The sequence below is a fragment of the Myxine glutinosa genome, chromosome 4 (genome assembly GCF_964187855.1).
Source record: "Myxine glutinosa chromosome 4, kmMyxGlut1.1, whole genome shotgun sequence".
NCBI lineage: Eukaryota > Metazoa > Chordata > Myxini > Myxiniformes > Myxinidae > Myxine > Myxine glutinosa.
In genome coordinates this window covers 52,165,576-52,187,458 of record NC_136264.1, presented here as the reverse complement: position 1 = coordinate 52,187,458, position 21,883 = coordinate 52,165,576, and the positions used below count along the sequence as shown (strand labels likewise).

The 21,883-nt window shown below is 40.3% G+C and overlaps 1 protein-coding gene across 1 annotated transcript in view; it reads left to right on the top strand.

The window, feature by feature from the left end:
• Positions 1 to 10,745, top strand: part of LOC137425844 (endothelin-converting enzyme 1) — a 73,676-nt gene extending 62,931 nt beyond the window's left edge. Inside the window, exon 18 of the mRNA XM_068114570.2 lies at positions 9,330 to 10,745. Within this exon, the coding sequence (XP_067970671.2) occupies positions 9,330 to 9,506 (177 nt within the window). The 3' untranslated portion in view covers positions 9,507 to 10,745. The remainder of the gene's footprint in view (positions 1 to 9,329) is intronic.
• Positions 10,746 to 21,883: the final 11,138 nt, after the last annotated feature.

Below are 21,883 nucleotides of genomic sequence, written 5' to 3'. Positions count from 1 at the left end.
GACCCGTTGTATTTCTTGCCATGATCAACGATGCTGGCCACAAAAAAATTGCCAAGAAAATTGTTCCAAAAAATTCGTTGTTTCGAATATGTTGATGATCTTTCATTTATTGAAAAGCGCAACACTCAAACTGAATCTGGTATGCCAGCTGTTCTTGAACAACTTCATAACTGGTCTGCAGAGAAAGGAATGTGTCTCGACTCCAAAAAGTGTGCGATTGTTGACATCTGTTTCACCTTTTATTACTATTATTATTACTATTATTATTATTGTTATTATATAGTAAAGACAAGCCAAAGTAATACGAAATCTTAACCTAATGACCATCCTTTTCATGACTTCTCAAGATGTACTTTATTCATACGCCATTATTTCGAAGTTATAATTTAGTAACTTCTACTCGATAAGTTACTAAATTATAACTATTCTGCACTGCGTTATAATACAGCATAGCAATGATAACTCTTATTTGTGGAATGAAAGCGACTGCAATATTTTGGAGATGTTTTGGCCAGCGTCTCCATTAGCCCATCTGCCTGTGCAGTGGGAGATGTGTGTGTGTGTGTGTGTGTGTGTGTGTGTGTGTGTGTGTGTGTGTGTGTGTGTGTGTGTGTGTGTGTGTGTGTGTGTGTGTGTGTGTGTGTGTGTGTGTGTGTGTGTGTGTGTGTGTGCGTGCGCGCATGTCTAGGCCATAACCTTTTTACCATTTCAGCTTTTGTCATCAAATTTTAAACAAACCTTTATTATGAGAATATGGAGAAGACTGATTCATAATTGTATCAAAACTTCAAATGGCATAGTAAGTACAAGTAGGCCTTATTAGCCTGTCTGTAGCACAGCATGATACAGCCAGGTTTTGTAATCGTTTCCGTGTTTCTTTATTTGCTATTTGATTTTCAGTGTCTGTCCCAGCCTCAATATTTTTTTTACCATTTGAAATTTTGCCATGAAATTTTCACCAAATCTTTTTTATGAGATGTGGAGAATGCTAGTTAATAAAATGTACTTATTACCTCTGCCACCAAAGGTGGATGGAGGTTATGTTTTCACCCCTGTCTGTCTGTCTGTTTGTCCACTTGTCCGTTTGTTTGTGAACAAGATATCTCAAAAAGTTGTGGACAGATTGTGACGAAATTTGGCAGAGATATAGCATATGTGACAAAGACATATGTGACAAGGACAAAATTATTAGATTTTGATGAAGATCCGGATCCGGATCCGGCTAGTAGAATTTTTAAGTGATTCTTCACCATTAAGAGATAGGGCCAAAAACTATACATTGTGGGATATCTCAAAAATTTGTGGACGGATGATTTTGATGAAATGTGATTCTGTATTGTGATTTTCTGGTCTACTCTAGGATACAAAACGTAAAGTGTTCACCTGGTGGAGGTATGCTCTCTACTGGGTGCCGTTCTAGTTGCTATTGTTTTCATAAAGTATAGTTTGTGTACAAAGCAGACATGCACGGGCTTTGTATTTGGATTTTTAGTTGTCTGTGTCCATCAAAGGTGATACATAGAGCAAAATGATTTTCTGCAATCGCAGAAAATGGACAACATTCATGGAATCAGTGACTTGAAACTGAAAACTGAATCTAACATGGAAAGAAAAAAGGGAATGTCGTAAATTACAGAAAAAGTCCAAGATTAGGACAAATTACAAATAAAATATTCACCAAATGGTCTGATTTTGTGTAGGCAATTCTCTATGGACTCAATTTCCACAGCATAATTCCAAAAAGTAGTAAAAAAACAAAAACACTGCAATTTGATGTACAAGGGATGCTATCCATCTACAGTCGGAGCATGAGCACAGTCATGCTCTGTTCATGTCAATCGCATCTGCTTCTGAGGAATGCCGCTGTGAATCTCGATCTTGATTGCTGGCACTAAATACTGAATAAAATTCCATCAAACAATTTCTGAAGAGCCCACTTGAAGTGAAATTTGACTTGAAAGTCGCCCTGCTTTGTTGAAAATTTGGTGAAAATATTCCCTGATGATACGATTGCTGATGAAAGCAAAATGTCAGACATCACATGTGCATTGCGCATGCATGTATATTTGGAGAAACCTTTTTATACAGTGAGAAATCTTCGAAATACAGATGAGATTGCTTAAAATAACTAGAACGGCACCCGTCGAGGGCATAGAATGCTCATTCTGAACAAAAACACCATTATTAACCGAGCACACTCTTATTATGGTCCACATGCCCGTAACACCCATGCACCCAATTATGTTACATACAGTGCCATTCTCTGTCACTTTATTGATTATTGATTGAGTGATTAAGATATTTTATGACCTATTTTGTGCACATTAAGGCTAAATTGCATCAATGAAGATGAATATTAATTTTTTTTCAACCTATATCCCCCATGGCTAGTCTGTCATATGTATGAAATGTCAATAGATCTGTGAAGCGGCTGTGGAGAAGATTTTTTTTTAAAATTTTATTTTCAATTTATAGCCGCCAGACCATGTAGACTAGAGGCAAAATCTGAAAAGGGGCCTAGAAATCACTTTAGGGAGTACGGAATGTTAGGAGCTGGCATCCATGTCAGACTGTTAAAGTGGTTCACAGTGAACATAGTGAACACATCCAGAAGTGGATGCCCATCAAATTTGGCCTTTTTAAATATTATACAGCCAAAACAAAGTGGCCGCCATTATCGAAAACTCCCGGATTGTAATAAAATTACACAACTTTGTATTTATACAGGATAACAATGAAATTTGCTGTATTTGGACATATTATAATAATACACACATCTTCCTCAAACGATCTAAGTGATATTTTATCTATTTCTTTCCCTATGGAGAGACAAACATGAAAAAATGCTCTGAAAATCTAAGAAAATTACATCTTGATGCATTATATTGAGCTTGTACAAATGTACGGACATACTTTGATGAAGTTCGTTTGATTTCAAAAAAAAACTGTGTTGGGATAATATTAACATCAGTCTTCGGTGGTGTAGTCCGAGTCATCTTGGGCACTGTTCAAAGGATTCCGACACGTTCCGTCAGCGCAACCACAACCAGCGGTACATCTTAGCTCCTTAAGACGACAACTGCATCTGTGAGATTCGCAATTCTTACACTGGCATTGTGTAAGCTTGAGGTAAACCTCTGGAAATGGTTTATCACTCATCAAATGAGGAAGTATATTTCCAGTTGTACCGTCCTTGTTCCATCCATTTCCCACCGGGGAAGATATATCTGGTTGTGCGATCAGTGAAGAGAGCCAAATTGTACACTGATGGTGTGCTCGCTTGATATGCAGCTTCAGAGAAGATCGGGTTGGTGGCAACTTCTCTGGTTCTTTGTGACCTTTGAGGAACATTTTGAAACGCACGTCATTGATGTTTGTGTTGTTATCATTGCTTGAATACAGTCTGCAGATGAAGCTCTCTACATCTGTCAGTGTTCTTTCAGTAAGTGTGCCGTGTCCGAGCCCGTCCAATAAGGGACAGTTCTTGATGAACGTTTTCCATGCTATTGTTTTGCCAATGCCACAAAATTGACTGACTGTGTCGCAGCCCGAGAGGGCATGGAATGCTGGAAGATTGTGGCGGGGAGCTGGATCAAGGTCTACAGCGTGCACAGCAACAAAGCTCCGTTGCTTCGCTGTTCCCGTTTGCAACCAAAGCTCTCCAGATAAGTCACTGGCAAAGTGAACGAGGAGAACAAGGACGTCTGTGTCCCTGGAACAAATGATCAGACGCTCAAACCCAAGATCTGTCACAGACTTGGCGTGTAACAATATTCTGGTATCAGCTTCATCGTGGTTTGATTTGAGGGAGTTGACGTCCGTTCCACGGGATGACTCAACCGCCGTTCGGTCATGGAATCCGCCAGATGTCACGACTTCACGATTCGGTTGAGTCGACCTTGCTTGACGAATGAGCTCCATGCTCAAAAAGTGTTCCAGGTCTTGCTTGTTTTCTGGGAGGTCAATAAATTGCCTCCAGTTGACGGGTAATGGCACATCCCTGTTGTCCACTTTGCGACGTATTGGCCGGGTTTTCCCGGTCCGTAAAATCTGAGTGGTGTCCTTGATGGTATGTGCTTCATACCTATCAAACACAACGTCAACTCTGGAGCAAGTGTCACTGAAGTGACTGAAGACAGAGGCTACGAACCGGTCTGCGAGTTGTCCAAAATTGTGGGCATTTGCAGGTTTGCCGATTGCTTGAACAAGTGCCTGGCCATCGATGATTACACACGTTTTCAGATTTGCTGTCGGCGGCTCTTTCTCTACAGTTGTTCTTGTCTGAAGGATATTTCCGAGAGCTGCTTTGTTTGTGGATCGCATTGCTCCGGATGTGTCTGCAAGTGATAGAGGAACCGGCGAAAGTTCATGGCTGAGGATTTCCTTCAGGTCCACCTCGCGTCCAGCTTCTTTTGAAACAAGCAAGCGTTGAAAGAGGTTACGGTCTGCTTTGACGAGTTTTTGTTTCAGAGTCGAATTTTTGTTCTGGACCTGATACATGCTTTTCAGCGTCAGGCTTTTCGACTGTCTGAGCTTGTCATGGAATCCCACTTTTTTCGTGATGAGACGTAAGCCCACAAATTCTTTCAATTTGTCTTGCCCTTGTGCATGTGCTGTCAGAAGACATTCCGTTATTTGAGGAGAAGCTACATCTCGAGTGGCCAGGCTAACGACAGCTAGATTTTGGTGTTGAAAAATGCCGAATTTCTTCAGTTGGTCGACAATCTTCTGAACATCTTCCTTGTCCCGCTTTAGTCTTGAGGGTCCGGCTTCTTTTACATAAGAAGGGTTGTAGTCTTCATCTGTAGCATGCATGTCCAACATGGCGCTTGTGTCGTCTACTATTCTGCTCCGTTCGTTGAATGTGAGGCACCATTGATCTCTTGCTCCTTCTGATCTCGTTATTCCTACAAGACCACCGGCAACTTTGCCGACTTTGTTGACGTGCTCTAAGGCTTGATCCGTCGATAGCTGATTGAATGTGTTATTGGTTGTCTTGACCACAAAATTTCCATTCATGAACTCCTGGTGAACATCGGGGTGGCTTGTTTCAAGGATCATAATGTCAGCAAGATAAACTGCCCCCCAGCGAGTGTAGTTTGCGTGGTCATACTGAGCAAACCAGGGTAACATTGCAGCAAAGGACGATTTATGTAGGTTCCAATTTCCAGTTCTCTCTGCACGCAGGAACAGCAACAAGATGGAGATCATTTTGATGTACGTCACCCAAAATCTGGTAGTGGGTGGTTGTGTCTCTTGGAAGTCGTCCAACAGTCTTGTTATTCTGGAGTGCTGAACTGCGTCTTTCAGTGCTTTGACTTTGTTGCTGGTCACATCTCGCTCATTGTGTGCTTCCAAAGCTTCTACGACGTGGACTGATAATGTTTGGAGCTCAACTTCTTCTACTTGGTGATCTTTAGCCCATACGATGAATGTCGGCCAGAGTGTTTTCCAAACAGCTTCAAATGTTAGCTTGTGTGCACGAATAGCCCGGTTGTACGATTTGGCCTGCATGTTATTTTGAGCTGTATTCTCTCCAAAAACGGAACTCTCCGCCCACACCTCCGTAAGACCAGAGTCTGCAAAATGATTTCCAATCACACACATGAAATTCTTGACAATGTGGAACCCCCCAAGTCGCAAGAATATCGTTTTGCATTCATTACTGTTTGCCCACTGTATTTCCTTGGCCTTGCAGTACAGCTGCTGGTCCAGAGTAATGACTGTGGACTGGCCAGGATTTATAATGTTGGAAATCCTCAGGCATCGCATCATAACTGTCCACAGCGTGTCGTTCTCGTGGGCCGGGGCGTTGAGGAGCGGCAAATACCCGATTGTGCAGAGCTCGTGTTTGTCTTGTGTTGTAACTTGGTTGAACCCGGTCCACGCTGGCACATCGTCACTGTTAGAGCCATAGATGCGAGAGAGAATCCAGGCCATATCTCGGGCAGAAGCTTCGTCAGACACCTGATCATCTGGGGTAAACATTGTCTCATTCAAGGTGGCTGTGAATTTAGGATCTTCTCGAGAAGATTGGCGAGTGACTTTCTCCAAACGATGAAGTTCGGGAGGGACCTTCAAGGACCTTGACTTTCCAAGAGGAAGTACTTCCTGTTGCTGATGTTGAGGGGTCCCTCTCTGGTAAACTACCATCTGCGTCGCATGAAACGTCCCCATACCATCTAACGTTTCTTCGATAATGTCGATGTTATCAGCAGCGTATTGGCAAAACTTGTTGGATGATATATTTGAAGGGACAGGAGTATTGTTGCAATCTGCGAAGTGTTGCAGATTTTGAACTCCAAGAGTTGTGTCCAGTCTACGTATCTGGTCATAGCTGGGACAGTGTCCTGCGTGATGGATGAGTTCAATCAACAATTTTGAACGTGTTGCCTGATGAATTGCTAGGCCAAGTCCAACGTGTTTTGGTGTGAGCGTTTTGTGCTTCGACACTGCGTAGACTAGGTCTTGACTTATGCTCAAAGCAGTTCGCTTCACAAATTTATCGTCAGCCTGTCCGTCCACTTTCCCAGACAGCAAAATACTGAGGAATAGAAACAAGCTCTCCGGTACAATCTTTTCGGCACTCTCCTTACTAACTGACGTGCAATTATTTAGGCCTGGACGAGAACTGATGTCACCTCTAATGCGTAACGCGCAGTGATGCAAGGTCAACAACTCTTCTGTCTCTGAGCGCGAGAACTGGGTTGGCCTAAGATCATCCATATTTCTCTTTGTCTCCATTTCATCCGAACGCCTTTTCTGTGTCTGAACAGCGATCTTAGATGACAGTGTGGAAAACAACAATTGTGGTTGATGTGGATCGAGTTGAGGTACAAAGTTGATCTGTCCTGGAAGAAGTCGGTGTAGTTTCTCTTTGAGGCGGGATTTATTGTCCCGGTATGGTCCAGCGTCAATGCCGAATTCGCTGAGCAAAGACCTGTACCTTTCCCAAACGTCTAGAAGCGTATAGATTTCACCTCGGGCCAGTCCAGTCGATACTTCAGATGCGACTTTCTCAAAGCAGATATCTCTGGACGTTTGAGTTGTGCTTGTACTAGATTTCGATGCTTTTCTATTGAACTGTACATAACACTTAAGATGATACCTGGCATCAGCAGCCACGAGATCACTTACTCCTGCCAGGCGACACCGCAACACAGGGTCTGTTTGAGCTCCTTGGAGAATTTTGTCAGAAACATCAAAGGTAGCGACCAAATACGTTTGTTTGCAACTTTTCTCTTGGCAGAAAAAGCACAAATCAGTGTCCATAATGGACAGTTTACTGCGTAGAGATGGTCTCGGTGGTGAACTTGTCTCAGGTGCACTGCTTGAGGTGGCAAGAGTGCTTTCATATTTTTTCCTGAGTCGAGTTATTTTGAACGAACTTGTAAACGTCGAATAGCAGTCTTTGTGATTCAGGACTTCAGTCTGTTTTGTGATTTCCTTAAAGTCAATGTTTTGAATTCTTTCAACAGTGTGCCAGTTCACAGAGTCATTGTACTTCTTGCGCTCTGCAGCGGCTTCACGGACTCTTTGAATTCCGGCGTCTCCGAGGTTTCTCGTTGGTTTCTTTGGGTCTCTGTTTTGACAGAAGATGCAGAGGGTCCAGTCAGTACTTGTGTCAGAACTCCGCTTTTGGCTCTGGCATTTTACCTTGGATTCCATGTTGAAGCTCAACTCAGTTCACCACATCCTGCAAACATCAGAAATTGCATAATATGATAGCCAGTTTCTGCCGGCATTTTTACGTGGCGTCCCGACCGTGCCGTCCCATTACTGCCGTAATGTCGAATCCTATAAAAAATTGAAATTTGTGCAGCCCGACTTCACGATAGCCGGACTGCGGGCTGTAGGTATCAAACTTTTCAATCAGCGTTTTCCCGTCGCAAAGATGTCCGTGTTCAAGCCAAAAAAGATCAATGCTGCACCTGTATAGCTGGTGAAAAGCTGAAGTTCATCTCAAACATCGGTCATCGGTCTGAACATCAGGCAACACTGACGCTGAACGGAAGCGGAAACACCGGAAGTGAAGCTGACCTGATAACGAGGCACTTCCGGCCGCGCCCAACATGGTGGATACGAACAGAAAATACGTGAATCTTTCCATAATGAGTTTCAAGTTTGTGAGAGGTTTAACGCCTAATGATTTGGTGAAATTATGTTTTAAACACATATGCTAAAATCACATTATGCTAAAATAATTTATTATATAATAAATGATTTTAACATGTGATTAAAACATAATATCTTTGCATCAATATATTTAGGACAATTCATATATTTAGAACAATTCATAGGTATCAATGAGATACAAATGCAACATTTCAGAACCATATTTTTGGTAAAGGTTAACATATTTTTCTTAATAGTCAAATCTGACTATTGTATATAAATATGCACATAACTTTATCAAATATGTATAGTTTGGCATGATATTTGCAGGACATCTTACTGGTATCACTGGAGTAAAATATACCAAACTACACAAACATACCCACAGTAAAAGTCAAGATAAGTCGCGTGATTTGAAAATTAACAGAGTTCAGCTTTGAGATTTTTTGTACATTTTTGTGACTGATCTGTATATAACTTTATCAATTCGTTATGGAATGGCCTAATACTTCTTGGACACTTTACTGGTATTGCTGCGATGATATATGTCAAATTTCAGAACCACAGCTTCAGTACAACTGAAGTTATCAGACATTTTCTAAGTTATACATTTTCTATTTGTCCGGCCATTTTGTTTTTGGTATAAAAAAATTAAAAAGGCCCAAATCAATGGGCATCCACCTGAAATATGTTCAGTATGGGTCATATTAACTAGCTGACATGGATGCCTGCTCCTAACATTCCGTACCCCCTGAAGTGGAATTTGAACATTTTTCCACCAGTCTAATGTGACCGTTGATCCCATAAATTTAATTCTTAATACATCAGGTCGTAGATGAGATATATGAAGTTTCAGATTTTTCTGATAAGGATTTTGATTCAACCAATTATGGCTAGAATACCACTTCACCGATCACGTCATTATTATTACCCTATATACCCCAAGGGGAGTTGATGACATATGCCAAATTCCAATTTTTTTCGTTCAGTGGTTTCGGAGAAAAGGATGTCCAATTTTTTTCTTTAATCCAATATGGCTGCCATAACATGTGACCTACGACATCAGAGTTATCAATGAAATATTCTCCATGTGGAGTTAATTTGATGCTTTACCATAATGATTCTTAAATATACGATTACTATGTTGATAATCACAGTAATGAGTGGTACACATCAATGAGAGCTGTGATATATTCCTTCCTTTTCCTACGCAGTCCTTGTGCTCAATAGAAATGCCGCAAGATAAACACAAGCAGCTGCTGGCAGACGAGCACAGCCCTGCCCGATTCCGAGTCATTGGCTCGCTGTCCAACTTCCCGGAGTTTGCCAAGCACTTCAACTGCTCTCCGGGCTCCAAGATGAACCCTGTAAACAAGTGCTACCTTTGGTGAAGGGCTATCAATGTGCTACTTGTTAATTGTACTCGTGCCACAGGCCTTCATTCTGCTCAACATTGTGTGTAGAATGTAATACTTTAGGCTAAAGAGGTTACCTGCCCTTTGTTCTTGGCTCTGCTGGTTGTATGGCCTTAAAGCCTCAATTTGGTCTCTGGGTTGGCATCCAGATTCCTTCTTTTCTTTTTTAAATTTACTTTCTTCTAATTTTTTCTCCTTCATTTGTTTAGGTTTGTGCTCGAAACGTTTGTAAATTACAATGTTGCTTGCTGACAGCAATACCAATGAGAAATTACCAGCACAACATGATTACTGTTTATTAATTTATTTTACAAATCGAGAATTTGACTGCATTTGGATACCTAACGGGTGGACCCCTAGAGACCCCCGAGACCCCTAGAGCATTCAAAAAGTTTGACATCCCAATAGTCGATACTCAGTCTCTAGATACAATACTTCAAGATATATCAACGTTTTATTAAAAATATATAATATGATACAAAATTTTTTTGTCACTTATGGATATTTATACAGTACTGGAAATTGGAAAAATCCTTGCTACATCTTGGGACCATTGTATCTTTTTCATATAAAATTTTCATCAGCCCTCGTATGAATACTCATTGGTATGGAATTGAAAGGACCAGGAATCCTATTTGCAGGCAGTCTGGTGGGGTTACATGTAATACCTTTGTGCACCTGCAACATTTTTGAGTGAACATATCTTATGGAGTCAGTTTTTCTTCTTTTTTTACTTTATTCACTTATGGGTTGTCACTAGCGTTGCTTGTAGGCAAGATTTGGTGTCCATCCCAAGTTGGCCAGAGAATGTACTTTTCGATGACTTTCACGGATGCTTTGTTTTTGTTTCCTGTATGATGGCACACCTTCATACTGTTTCTTCATGCTGTATTTCACACCTTCATGTTGCTTCCACCTCCTCTGTCTTCTTTTCCCATCCGTTCATTCCCATGCTTGTATCCAGCTGTGGACCCATTGCCCCACTATCAGTTTGCTCCCTTTTTTACTCTCTGGCACCTCCTTCCACAAGCTTCAATCTTGTATTAACTAAAACGTCAGGGATGAGGTCTCAGTTGCGCTCTTGTTAAATCAATAGTTTCATGTTCAGTAAATGATTGCTAAAGCATAATAAAGTGCCCAAGAGTATTTGGAATGTGACGTTAACAATCTCTTTGAAATAAATGAGCATCACCGCTGCATAAGCGTGTAACCGGAGATCCCAACTTCCACCCTTCCTCTAAATATGAAATATGCATTGGCCTTCGATTTCATCTTGATTGAACTATATGTAATTTATTTGCAGGTGCAGGGATTATTGATGCCTTTACTTTGTTTATTCTGTGTGTACACTGGGATGGATTTCTTGCTCGGAATTTAAGAATCGTGCAGACTTTTTCTTATTCCAAGTGTAGCAGCAAGCCTAGTTTGGGAAAGTCTACAAGTTTTATTATTATTTACAATAATTAGATGAAAGGTATGAATTGCTGTTGCTTTGATGTCAGCGTGGACACCTGAACTATTTTTTTTTTTTTTGATCAGGATGCTGGCACACCTTATTTCCTTGTTTTATTATTTTTCATCAGTGAGTTAAGACTTTCAAAGGAGCTTGCACTACATCACATAGAAACCTACTGGGTTGATGTGTTGAGAGTTCCCATCTGAGCTCTCAACCCAGGTTAAAATCCTATGTACCATATGTGTGTGTCCATTGCTTAATTTTCATTTTTCTCCACAAGGTCGAGACTCATGGAGGAGCAAGTTATATCTGGCAGTGAGACAAACATCAAGGGAATGAATGAACAGTAAAATAGGAAAAGAAGGATGAGAGGAAACACTGAAACTAGCAAGTAATATGGTTGGGTTAGGAAAGGGTAATGGGGGTAATAGAGATCATGGAACATAATTGGGGATGATAAGAGATGGCAGTGCATTACTTTCTTTGAATTCATGGAGGGAAGAGTGAGACAGAACATCCTCTGAGAGGTGGTTCCATAGCAAGGAATAAAAGAGTAAAGGTGTCCTTGAGTAGATAGGGAGGTTTGGAGGACTGGGAGCGCAGAGGCCGCAACTTCGGAGAATAGACGGTATAAAACAGAGCGACCCCCGACCGACCTGCAATGTGAAAGCAATAGACCTTGTGCTCCATTGTCATCATGGAAGATTGCAATAATGAATTTTCTTATAACTCGAAGTAGATTACACTGATATTTTGGAGTGCACATATCTTTTGGAGTCGGTTTTTCTTCTTCTTTTACTTTATTCACTTATGGGTGTCTACCGTCTACCACAGTTGTCCCCACTTATGGGTGTCTACGAATGCCTTCACCATGTATGTGATTTATGTACAAGCTCCTCCATGAAAGATGTAAACAAAGAATGGATGGCTATATGATTTCTTTGCTGTTTTTCAAATTCTACAGATAATTTTGTAGAATCTTGTGCTTTGTTTGGTATTTAAACTACACTCCAACTTGTACTCACTGCTTCGTGTTGGATATTCATCCTACGGTGAGATGCAACCAACGAGTATAAGTAGTTCTTGTTAAATATTGTGTCGAGAGATTCATTATCCTCCAGGTAGCGGTGTAAAAAGTAACGTCTTCATTTTATAGAATCGCAGAAGTAATAAGGTAATTGCTTTTTAATTTTAACAATGTTAATAACCAGGCTTGGGCACTGCACTTCTGGCCAATCCAGCTCCAAACTTTCACCATTTTGGCATCTTTTGTGGGTTTTTTGTGTTGTCGTGTGTGCACTCCTGCCCATTAGCTTGGCATTGTTTTTGTAAACAGGGTGAGTTGTTTTGGGGCTGTTATAAGTTTGTGAGCAGACCGAGAAGCAGTTTTTTATTGTTTATAAACTTGTGAAGAGAAGCCTTGAAAATGTGCATACAAGGGGTTGGCAGAGAAGTTTCTTAACTAACGTTTTAATTTGATAAGCGGTCAAATTTATCTTAAGTATTGAAAAATAATGACACTTTAACCTCTCCCCCACTGTTCTTTCTCAATACTTTCCCCACTTCCTCTTCCCATCTCCCCTCCATTTGCATTTTAAAAATTTACAGCTATGGTCTCTTAAGTTACCCTCTCATTTTTCTTTTACATATTAAACTCTGTTCACAACGCAACATGTATAATCAATCTAACCCTAATCTATCAAAATATACCCGAGTTTAGCATGAGATGTTTGGAGGAGAAATTGCAGGACAGCTGACGGATACCTGGGTGAAAGAAGAGTTGAAGTGGGAAATGTGACATGGAAACGTTTTGCACCTGGCGAATTGAAAATGGCAATATATAAATTTCACATGATCAAAAGCATAAAGAAGATTCAATGGATTCTACATTCCGTAAGTTTACCCTGAAATCAGTTCACTGGAATTTCTTCTCCGATTGGCAAACTAAAGGAAGAATAAACCCCAAAACAAATAAAGGAAGAACAAACCCCAAAGTTGACCCCTTATCAGATTAAAATGTGAGTTAAGAAACTTCTCTGCCAGCCCCTTGTATGCACATGCACCAGGTGGATGTGACGATTGTTTAATAATGTACTTCTAAGTATGCTACTTTAATGTGTGTAAACTTTTGGGATGCCGTCACATCTTGTATAAATTGCACGTCCAAAGAGTCTGTTTTGAAGTGCACTTAACTTTACTGAAAACGTTGTTTTTTGTAAAAAAAAAATTAATTAATTAATTATTATGAACCTGTGAAAGTTTAGTTAACTTGTAAGTAAAAAGTAAATTGTAATGTAACATTTATTCTTCATTGATCTGTAATTTTTTTCTTTTACACGGTTTCTAGTTTGTCTTCACTATTGCATGTCTGCATAAAGAATACAAATTGACAGCACCGTCTCACTCTGTTAAAAGTCATTTCTACTGGAAGAGCTAAACTCGGGTTGACTGGGAATGCCATGTTGTGGTTTTCTTCCAATGTTGACTCATCTTTGTATACATTGATATGAAATTCATAGTGGAGCATGTACATTAATCACATCGATGACACAAACAATAGACAAATATGTTTTCTACATGGGATTTGAACCTTGGTTCCATACATCATAAGCCAAGGGTTAAATGGGAACCCTCGCAGACCAACTTTCAAGGATCTGTGGCTTGCAGTTGCTTTCCTCGCTCTTCATTGGAATAATGCTCATCACGTGTAGTCAGTCTCACAACCTGTGTAGTGGAAATGAATGAATAATGTACTGGACAATTAGACTGGTTCAATTTCCAGCAAATGTGATTGCATGAGGCATTTTTGAGGAAAAGCAAACAAATAGGTTTTTCTTAAAGGGAATTTTGTGCTGAATATGAATATCTTGTTTGTGTTTCCCAAAATTGCCTAATTAGGTCATTAATTAAGGTCAAAGGTCAATAAGTGCAAAATTCAAGTTTTCACAGAAATTGTTTTATTTTTAATATTCAATACAGTGGCGAAAAAGATTTTCCAATATCTATCATATTAAGCCATACATTGCATGTCAAAGATTTGAATTTAATGGAAAATGTGAAAGAAAATTTCACTTCTATGGAGAATATCTCCGTAACGGTTGACCTTTCTACGGAGTGCCATGTCAGTCGATTTCCCTTTGATGTTTCATGTCAAAATGCACCAGTGAAAAGAATATATGGCATAGCATCATTGTCTAGGTTCAGGAGAATGAGACTTTGTTGTTTGTTTTGCGAAATTTGCATAATTAGCCACCAATTAGGGTCAAGGGTTAATTGGTACAAAATGCGAATTTTTATGAAATTTTCGTAAGGTCCTATTTGACGTCCCGTAGATGAATTTACAAGAATTTTCTACATATCATTCAAATGAAATGTCATATTATGTGCCGAATATTCAAATTAAATGAAAAATATGATAGGAATTCTTGATTCTATCGCCAATATCTCAATAACGGTTCAATTGCCAATATCTCAATAACAGTTCAATTTTGGTCGCATGGATTTGTCTTTTTTCCAACGTAGGCCACCAAAACTGATTTTGGTTTCCTCTCTATATATGACAACAATATATCTAACAATATATTAGAAAGGAATATGTCACCTTTTTTATATTTCTATATTTTATATTTATATTTCACCCCCTTAAACCAACACTGATGAAGTGTCAAATAACCGTATTGTGGCAATATCCTAGCATTGGCGTTATTTAGTCTTGTTTTTGCATGTTACAGTCTCCGAGTCACTGCATTTGCATGCGTCCGTACACTTCAAATCCCATTTCTTGCACGAACACCTATCGCTGGTGCAACCCTTGGTACAGCCACACTGTACAATGTCCTTGCATGCTTTTGGGATAGGGGGTAAAGATGTGAGCACCGGTGAGAGAAGACCATCAGCCAGCTTCCATCCAGCAGAGTCCATTGGGGAAGGAATTACTGGGTTTGGATTGCACGCTTCTCTCCATATGAAGCTCTGGTAATTTGCACGCTGTATATGGTGATGTGCAGCATCACTGGATGGTGGCATTGATTCTGGTGCCTGACATTTACTGAACAGCGAACATATCACATGTTCTTGTGATATCACATCTCACGAGATGATATATCATCACATTACTGAACATTTACTGAACTCACAGTTCAGTTCCCACAACTCACAGTTCAGAACTCACAGTTACTGTTCCCTCACTCACTCACATTTACTGAACAGCTTTACTGAACAGCGAACATATCACATGTTCTTGTGATATCACATCACTTGTGATATCACTCACAGTTCAGTTCCCACAGTTCCCACAACTCACAGTTCAGAACTCACAGTTACTGTTCCCTCACTCACTCACATTTACTGAACAGCTTTACTGAACAGCGAACATATCACATGTTCTTGTGATATCACATCTCACGAGATGATATATCATCTCACGTTCTTGTGATATCACATCTCATGTGATATCACATGATATCACTTGTGATATCACATCTCACGAACATATCACATGTCCCTATCACATGTACCACAATTCTTACCATGAACAGCGAACAGCGAACTTCTCACATTTTCCATTAAATTCAAATCTTTGACATACGATATATGGCTTAATATGATAGATACTCGATAAACTTTTTCGCCACTGTATTGGATATTAAAAATAAAATAATTTCTGTGAAAACTTGAATTTTGCACTTATTGACCTTTGACCTTAATTAATGACCTAATTAGGCAATTTTGGGAAACACAAACAAGATATTCATATTCAGCACGAAAATCCCTTTCAGAAAAACCTATTTGTTTGCTTTTCCTCAAAAATGCCTCATGCAGCTTAAATAAGCACATTTTTGAATTTCTTGCCTAGACTAAATGGCAGCTGATGATTTTTGGGTGGAATTATCTTTGGGAAGGTTAATTAGTCATTATGCATTGTCAGTAACTGTGTTCTTTAATTTTTTTCAGGAATGAGTTTGCACTAAACCATTATTTTGAGGTGATTTTTTTTGTATGCCATTGAGTTTCTGAAATCAAAATAAAGTCAATATTACTGCATTTTTGTCTCTGAGGCCTGGATATCATTTAGACAACATGGTGATGTAACATGAATGAAATGTTTTTTGTTTTTTTTATAGATACGTGTTGAATATTCATTCCAGATGCATCCATTTTATCATTCAATCTACGTGTTGAATATTCATTCTAGATGCATCCATTGTATCATTCAATCTACGTGTTGAATATTCTTTCTAGATGCATCCATTTTATCATTCAATTTACGTGTTGAATATTCATTCTACATGCATCCATTTTATCATTCAATCTACATGTTGAATATTCATTCTAGATGCATCCATTTTATCATTTAATCTACATTTGGAATATTCATTCTAGATGCATCCATTTTATCATTCAATCTACATGTTGAATATTCATTCTAGATGCATCCATTTTATCATTTAATCTACATTTGGAATATTCATTCTAGATGCATCCATTTTATCATTCAATCTACTTGTTGAATATTCATTCTCGATGCATCCATTTTATCATTCAATCTACATGTTGAATATTCATTCTAGATGCATCCATTTTATCATTTAATCTACATTTGGAATATTCATTCTAGATGCATCCATTTTATCATTCAATCTACGTGTTGAATATTCATTCTAGATGCATCCATTTTATCATTCAATCTACTTGTTGAATATTCATTCTCGATGCATCCATTTTATCATTCAATCTACGTGTTGAATATTCATTATATATGCATCCATTTTATCATTCAATCTACATGTTGAATATTCATTCTCGATGCATCCATTTTATCATTCAATCTACATGTTGAATATTCATTCCAGATGCACCATTTTATCATTCAATCTATGTGTTGAATATTCATTCTCGATGCATCCATTTTATCATTCAATCTACATGTTGAATATTCATTCTCGATGCATCCATTTTATCATTCAATCTACATGTTGAATATTCATTCTAGATGCATCCATTTTATCATTCAATCTACATGTTGAATATTCATTCTAGATGCATCCATTTTATCATTCAATCTACGTGTTGAATATTCATTCTAGATGCATCCATTTTATCATTCAATCTACTTGTTGAATATTCATTCTCGATGCATCCATTTTATCATTCAATCTACATGTTGAATATTCATTCTAGATGCATCCATTTTATCATTCAATCTACGTGTTGAATATTCATTCTAGATGCATCCATTTTATCATTCAATCTACGTGTTGAATATTCATTCTAGATGCATCCATTTTATCATTCAATCTACTTGTTGAATATTCATTCTCGATGCATCCATTTTATCATTCAATCTACGTGTTGAATATTCATTATATATGCATCCATTTTATCATTCAATCTACATGTTGAATATTCATTCTCGATGCATCCATTTTATCATTCAATCTACATGTTGAATATTCATTCCAGATGCACCATTTTATCATTCAATCTACGTGTTGAATATTCATTCTCGATGCATCCATTTTATCATTCAATCTACATGTTGAATATTCATTCTCGATGCATCCATTTTATCATTCAATCTACATGTTGAATATTCATTCTAGATGCATCCATTTTATCATTCAATCTACATGTTGAATATTCATTCTAGATGCATCCATTTTATCATTCAATCTACTTGTTGAATATTCATTCTCGATGCATCCATTTTATCATTCAATCTACGTGTTGAATATTCATTATATATGCATCCATTTTATCATTCAATCTACATGTTGAATATTCATTCTCGATGCATCCATTTTATCATTCAATCTACATGTTGAATATTCATTCTAGATGCACCATTTTATCATTCAATCTATGTGTTGAATATTCATTCTAGATGCATCCATTTTATCATTCAATCTACGTGTTGAATATTCATTCTAGATGCATCCATTTTATCATTTAATCTACATGTTGAATGTTCATTATATATGCATCCATTTTATCATTCAATCTTCTCCATGACCATCGATGTGTATGTATCAAAACCCATCCATTTATTTTGGGCAATTATATACTTCATTTTTCCATCAAATTTTTTTTTTGGTCATTTAACTTGCCATTCAAATCTGCTTTGATTAATTTGTGAATGAATCCTTCCTCAAGATCAGGTAATTCGTTCGTTATGCTGATACACCTGGGTTGTAATGTGCATCTTTACTGCCATTTCTTCTTTATTCCATTGCCTCATATGTTGTACACCGCTCCTTTACTATGCCATCTCCAGACGCTGCATGACGTCATCGCCGGGCACTGAAGGGGGCCCGGCGATGACGCCCTCTGAAAGGGAGTACTCAGTTTTCACTCAGGTTTCTTGCTGGCTTGCAAGTACAGTACTTTGTCAAAAAGAATGGTTTTTTTTGTTTTTTGATTAATTAATTAATTGATTAGTTACTTAATTATTATCGATTAATTAAGTACTTATAGGGGATGGCAACATAGAGAGTAACCCAGTTTTAGGATCGGCAGAGAAGATGGCTGAGAGGGAGGTTGAGGAAGCGATGGAGGAAATGAGGAGTGGGGAGGCGGGGGCCGACGGGAGTTGTGGGGGATGTGTTGAGGGCGGCGGGGGGTTGGGGTGTGGGGAGAGTGGCGGAGATCTGTAGTCTGGCGGTGGGGGTGGGCCGCATTCCGGTGGATTGGGGGCTGGGTGCCCTCGTCCCTCTATGCAGGGGGAAGGGTGACCCTCTGGAGTGTGGCTCGTACCGAGCGATGGGGTTGTTGGAGCATGGAATGAGGGTGTTGGAGGGGAGGATGGGGAGGAGGGTGAGGATCGACGAAGTGCAGTTTGGATTTGTGCCGGGGGGAGGAGCGACAGACGTGCTTTTTGTTGTGGGGCGGTTGCAGGGGGAGTGCACGGAGGGGAGGAAGAGGTTGTTTATTGGGTTTGTTGATCTGGAGAAAGCATTCGATAGGGTTCCACGCAAAGTATTGACATGGGCGATGAGGGGGTTGGGAGTGGAGGGGTGGTTGATCGGAGTGGTGATGGCGGGTGCGGGGGAACGCGCGCGGCTGTAGGGAGGAGGGACGGGAACAGTGGTGGGTTTGGGGTGGGGGTGCATCGGGGGTCGGTGCTGAGTCCACTACTGTTTGTGGCTGTGGTGGAGGTGCTGGCTCGGAGCGTGGAGGAGGGTTTGCCGTGGAAGTTGTTGTGTGCGGATGGTCTGGTGTTGATTGCGGAGAGTGTGGATGGACTGAAGGAGGGGATGGACCGGTGGGGGGAATGTGTGGAGACGGAGGATCTGGGGGGTGAATATCGGAGGGACGAGGGTGATGGCAAGTGGTGGAGCGTGTGGTGGGGTGGAAGGAGCTGGGGGGTGGCCCTGTGCTGTGTGCGGGGGGGGGGGGGGGTGGTGTCAGAGTGGACTCCATTCGATGTGCAGTGTGCGCTGAGTGGGTTCATCAAGAATGTGATGGTCTGGGAGGGTCATTGACCAGTGTGTCAGCTGCATTCGGGTGTGGGGTGTGCACGGAGGGGGCTGCGGATGGAGGGGGTGTTGAGTTGGATCTTGGAGACGGTGTGGGGCTGGAGGGTGTGAAGGCATTTTGCTGCCTCGGGGACATGCTGGGTGGAGAGGGTGGATCGGGCTCGGCGGCGGTTGCTGGAGTGGGGTGTGCATGGAGGAAGTTTCGGGAGCTGGTTGGCGTGCTGGTGGTGGGGGGGGGGTGTCGTTGGGACTGGGGGGGGGGGGTGTGCTGCATGTGTGAGAAGTGTTGTGGTTTGTGGGAGCGAGACGTGGGTGGTGAACGTGGAGCAGCGGCGAGGGTTGGAGGGGGTGGGGGTGCGGGTGGTTCGATGGATGTGCGGAGTGTCGTTGGGGGAGAGGAAGACGGATGGTGAATTGCGAGGAATGATGGGAATAGAGCCTGTGATTGATGCTGTGGGGAGGGGCAGGTTGGGATGGTTTGGTCGTGTGTTGAGGAGGGATGGGAGTGACTGGTTGAGGAGAATGATGGGGGTGAATGTGGAGGGGGGTGGAGGGCGGGGGGGACCGAGAAAGACTTGGCTAGGGATGGTGGAGGAAGAGGTGCGAGCAAGGGGGTTGACGGGGAGGGATGCAGAAGATAGGGCAGGATGGAGGGGATTGTCATGGGGACCACAAGGCTAACCCCCGCTCTAGCAGGGAAAATTGCCTTAAAATGCATGTTGTTGTTGTTGTTGTTGTAAGTACATATTTATTTTCTTTTCTCTTCTGGGCATTATCTCAGGCACCTTTTGAGTTAGGAAGCTGATATTTGGACACGACAATGACCAAGTGATTTGGCTGTAAATGGTATTTTTGATTTATTGATTAATCAATTAATCGATTAATTATTTAATTATTAGATTCATGACTTAATTAATTGTTTTTTTAAGTTACAGATTTAGATGAAATACTGGTGATTGAGGTATGCTATTAGCCAATTGATTAAAAAATTATTTTACGATCACTATTTATTGATTTTAATTACACAATTAATCAATCAATTTATTGTACACCTCTCCCTCCCAATACAATCTCTATGTGCTGCATGGCGGCATCGAAGGTGCACTGGAGTATATTTATTTATTTGGCATGGAGGCGGTGTACTTTGAATGTATCTGTTCTTGTTTTTGCTTGTTTTCTAAATTTCCCCTTGTGTTTCTACTGTTGTTTTTGTTATTTTTATATAAGCCAGTAAAGATTTGTGGTCTCCGTGCACTTGCATTCAATGTCCTTTGAATGCAAGTGATTCATTCCTCAAGTTTCAAAATAACTACTGTGATCCTGCTGAAGAAGCTTATAAAGGCCGAATCAGTGCAGGCTAAGACTAGTATTGATTCATGTGGCCCTTGCATACTCTGCCTTTTTAGTTGGTGGTCCGTGGTGAGGCCCTGTGGCCGGTCACCCTTTTATGCAAATCATTTGTGTCGGAAAACATTTCCCTTTAAATTTATATCCTATTGTTCATTCATGATCATAATTTCTGGCTTTTCACGTGTCATGTATTGCCTTTCCCATAACCAAGCTCTTTACTCTCACCCATCAACCAAAATGAATAATGGTCATTCTTAGGCTAACATCCTAAACATCTAACTTCTATTGTGAAGCCATCCCAGTGTTTGCCAAAAAACTTTCGATTTCCTTCTCCGAATGTGAAGGAAGGGGTGCCGGGGTGACTCAACTAGCAGTCGGTTTATAGTAAATGTTGTCTTACAGGGAAGAGTTTGCGTCTCCAATTTTACTTTGAAACATCCTATGAATTACCCCACACTAAAATCCATAAAATCCTTTAATAAAAATAAGAGATTATTTAAGGTGGATATAAATCTTTCACATGTAGCATTATACAGACTTGGCATTTAATATGGAATTTTTTTTTTTTCTTGACTTGGGTTTACTTTCTTAACTCAGTGTATCAATCTGGTGAGTTTATTTTACCCTTCGGTGATGTCTTTGTTGAAAGAACCATGTCACTGATTGTCTTTCGCAGCAAGAAGTCAATAACAGGATTATATCACAGGTGGCATGACAAAATGTAAGGACAGGTACATTTGACGATTGGCTTCACAATCGGGTATATAAGGGTTGTTGCGTTCTGTATTAGTGGAAAACAACTGCTGCACGTCTACAAAAGTTATTGCCGCTTCCTCTGGAGATGGTCTGTCAACTTGACAATGCTGTTTGTCATGGAGTGGTGGCTTTACGAAATTCTGGCATGAAACAGCGTGCTATTGCTCGGCAGTATGGCATCACTCAAGGTCAGGTGTCAAAGATCCTGAAACGAAATGCTCAGAGGGGTGTCCCTACTCCAATACCGAGGCCAGGACATCCACACAGAACCACAAGGAGAGATGATCGCCAGCTGCACCGGTTAGTCTGCAATGGCC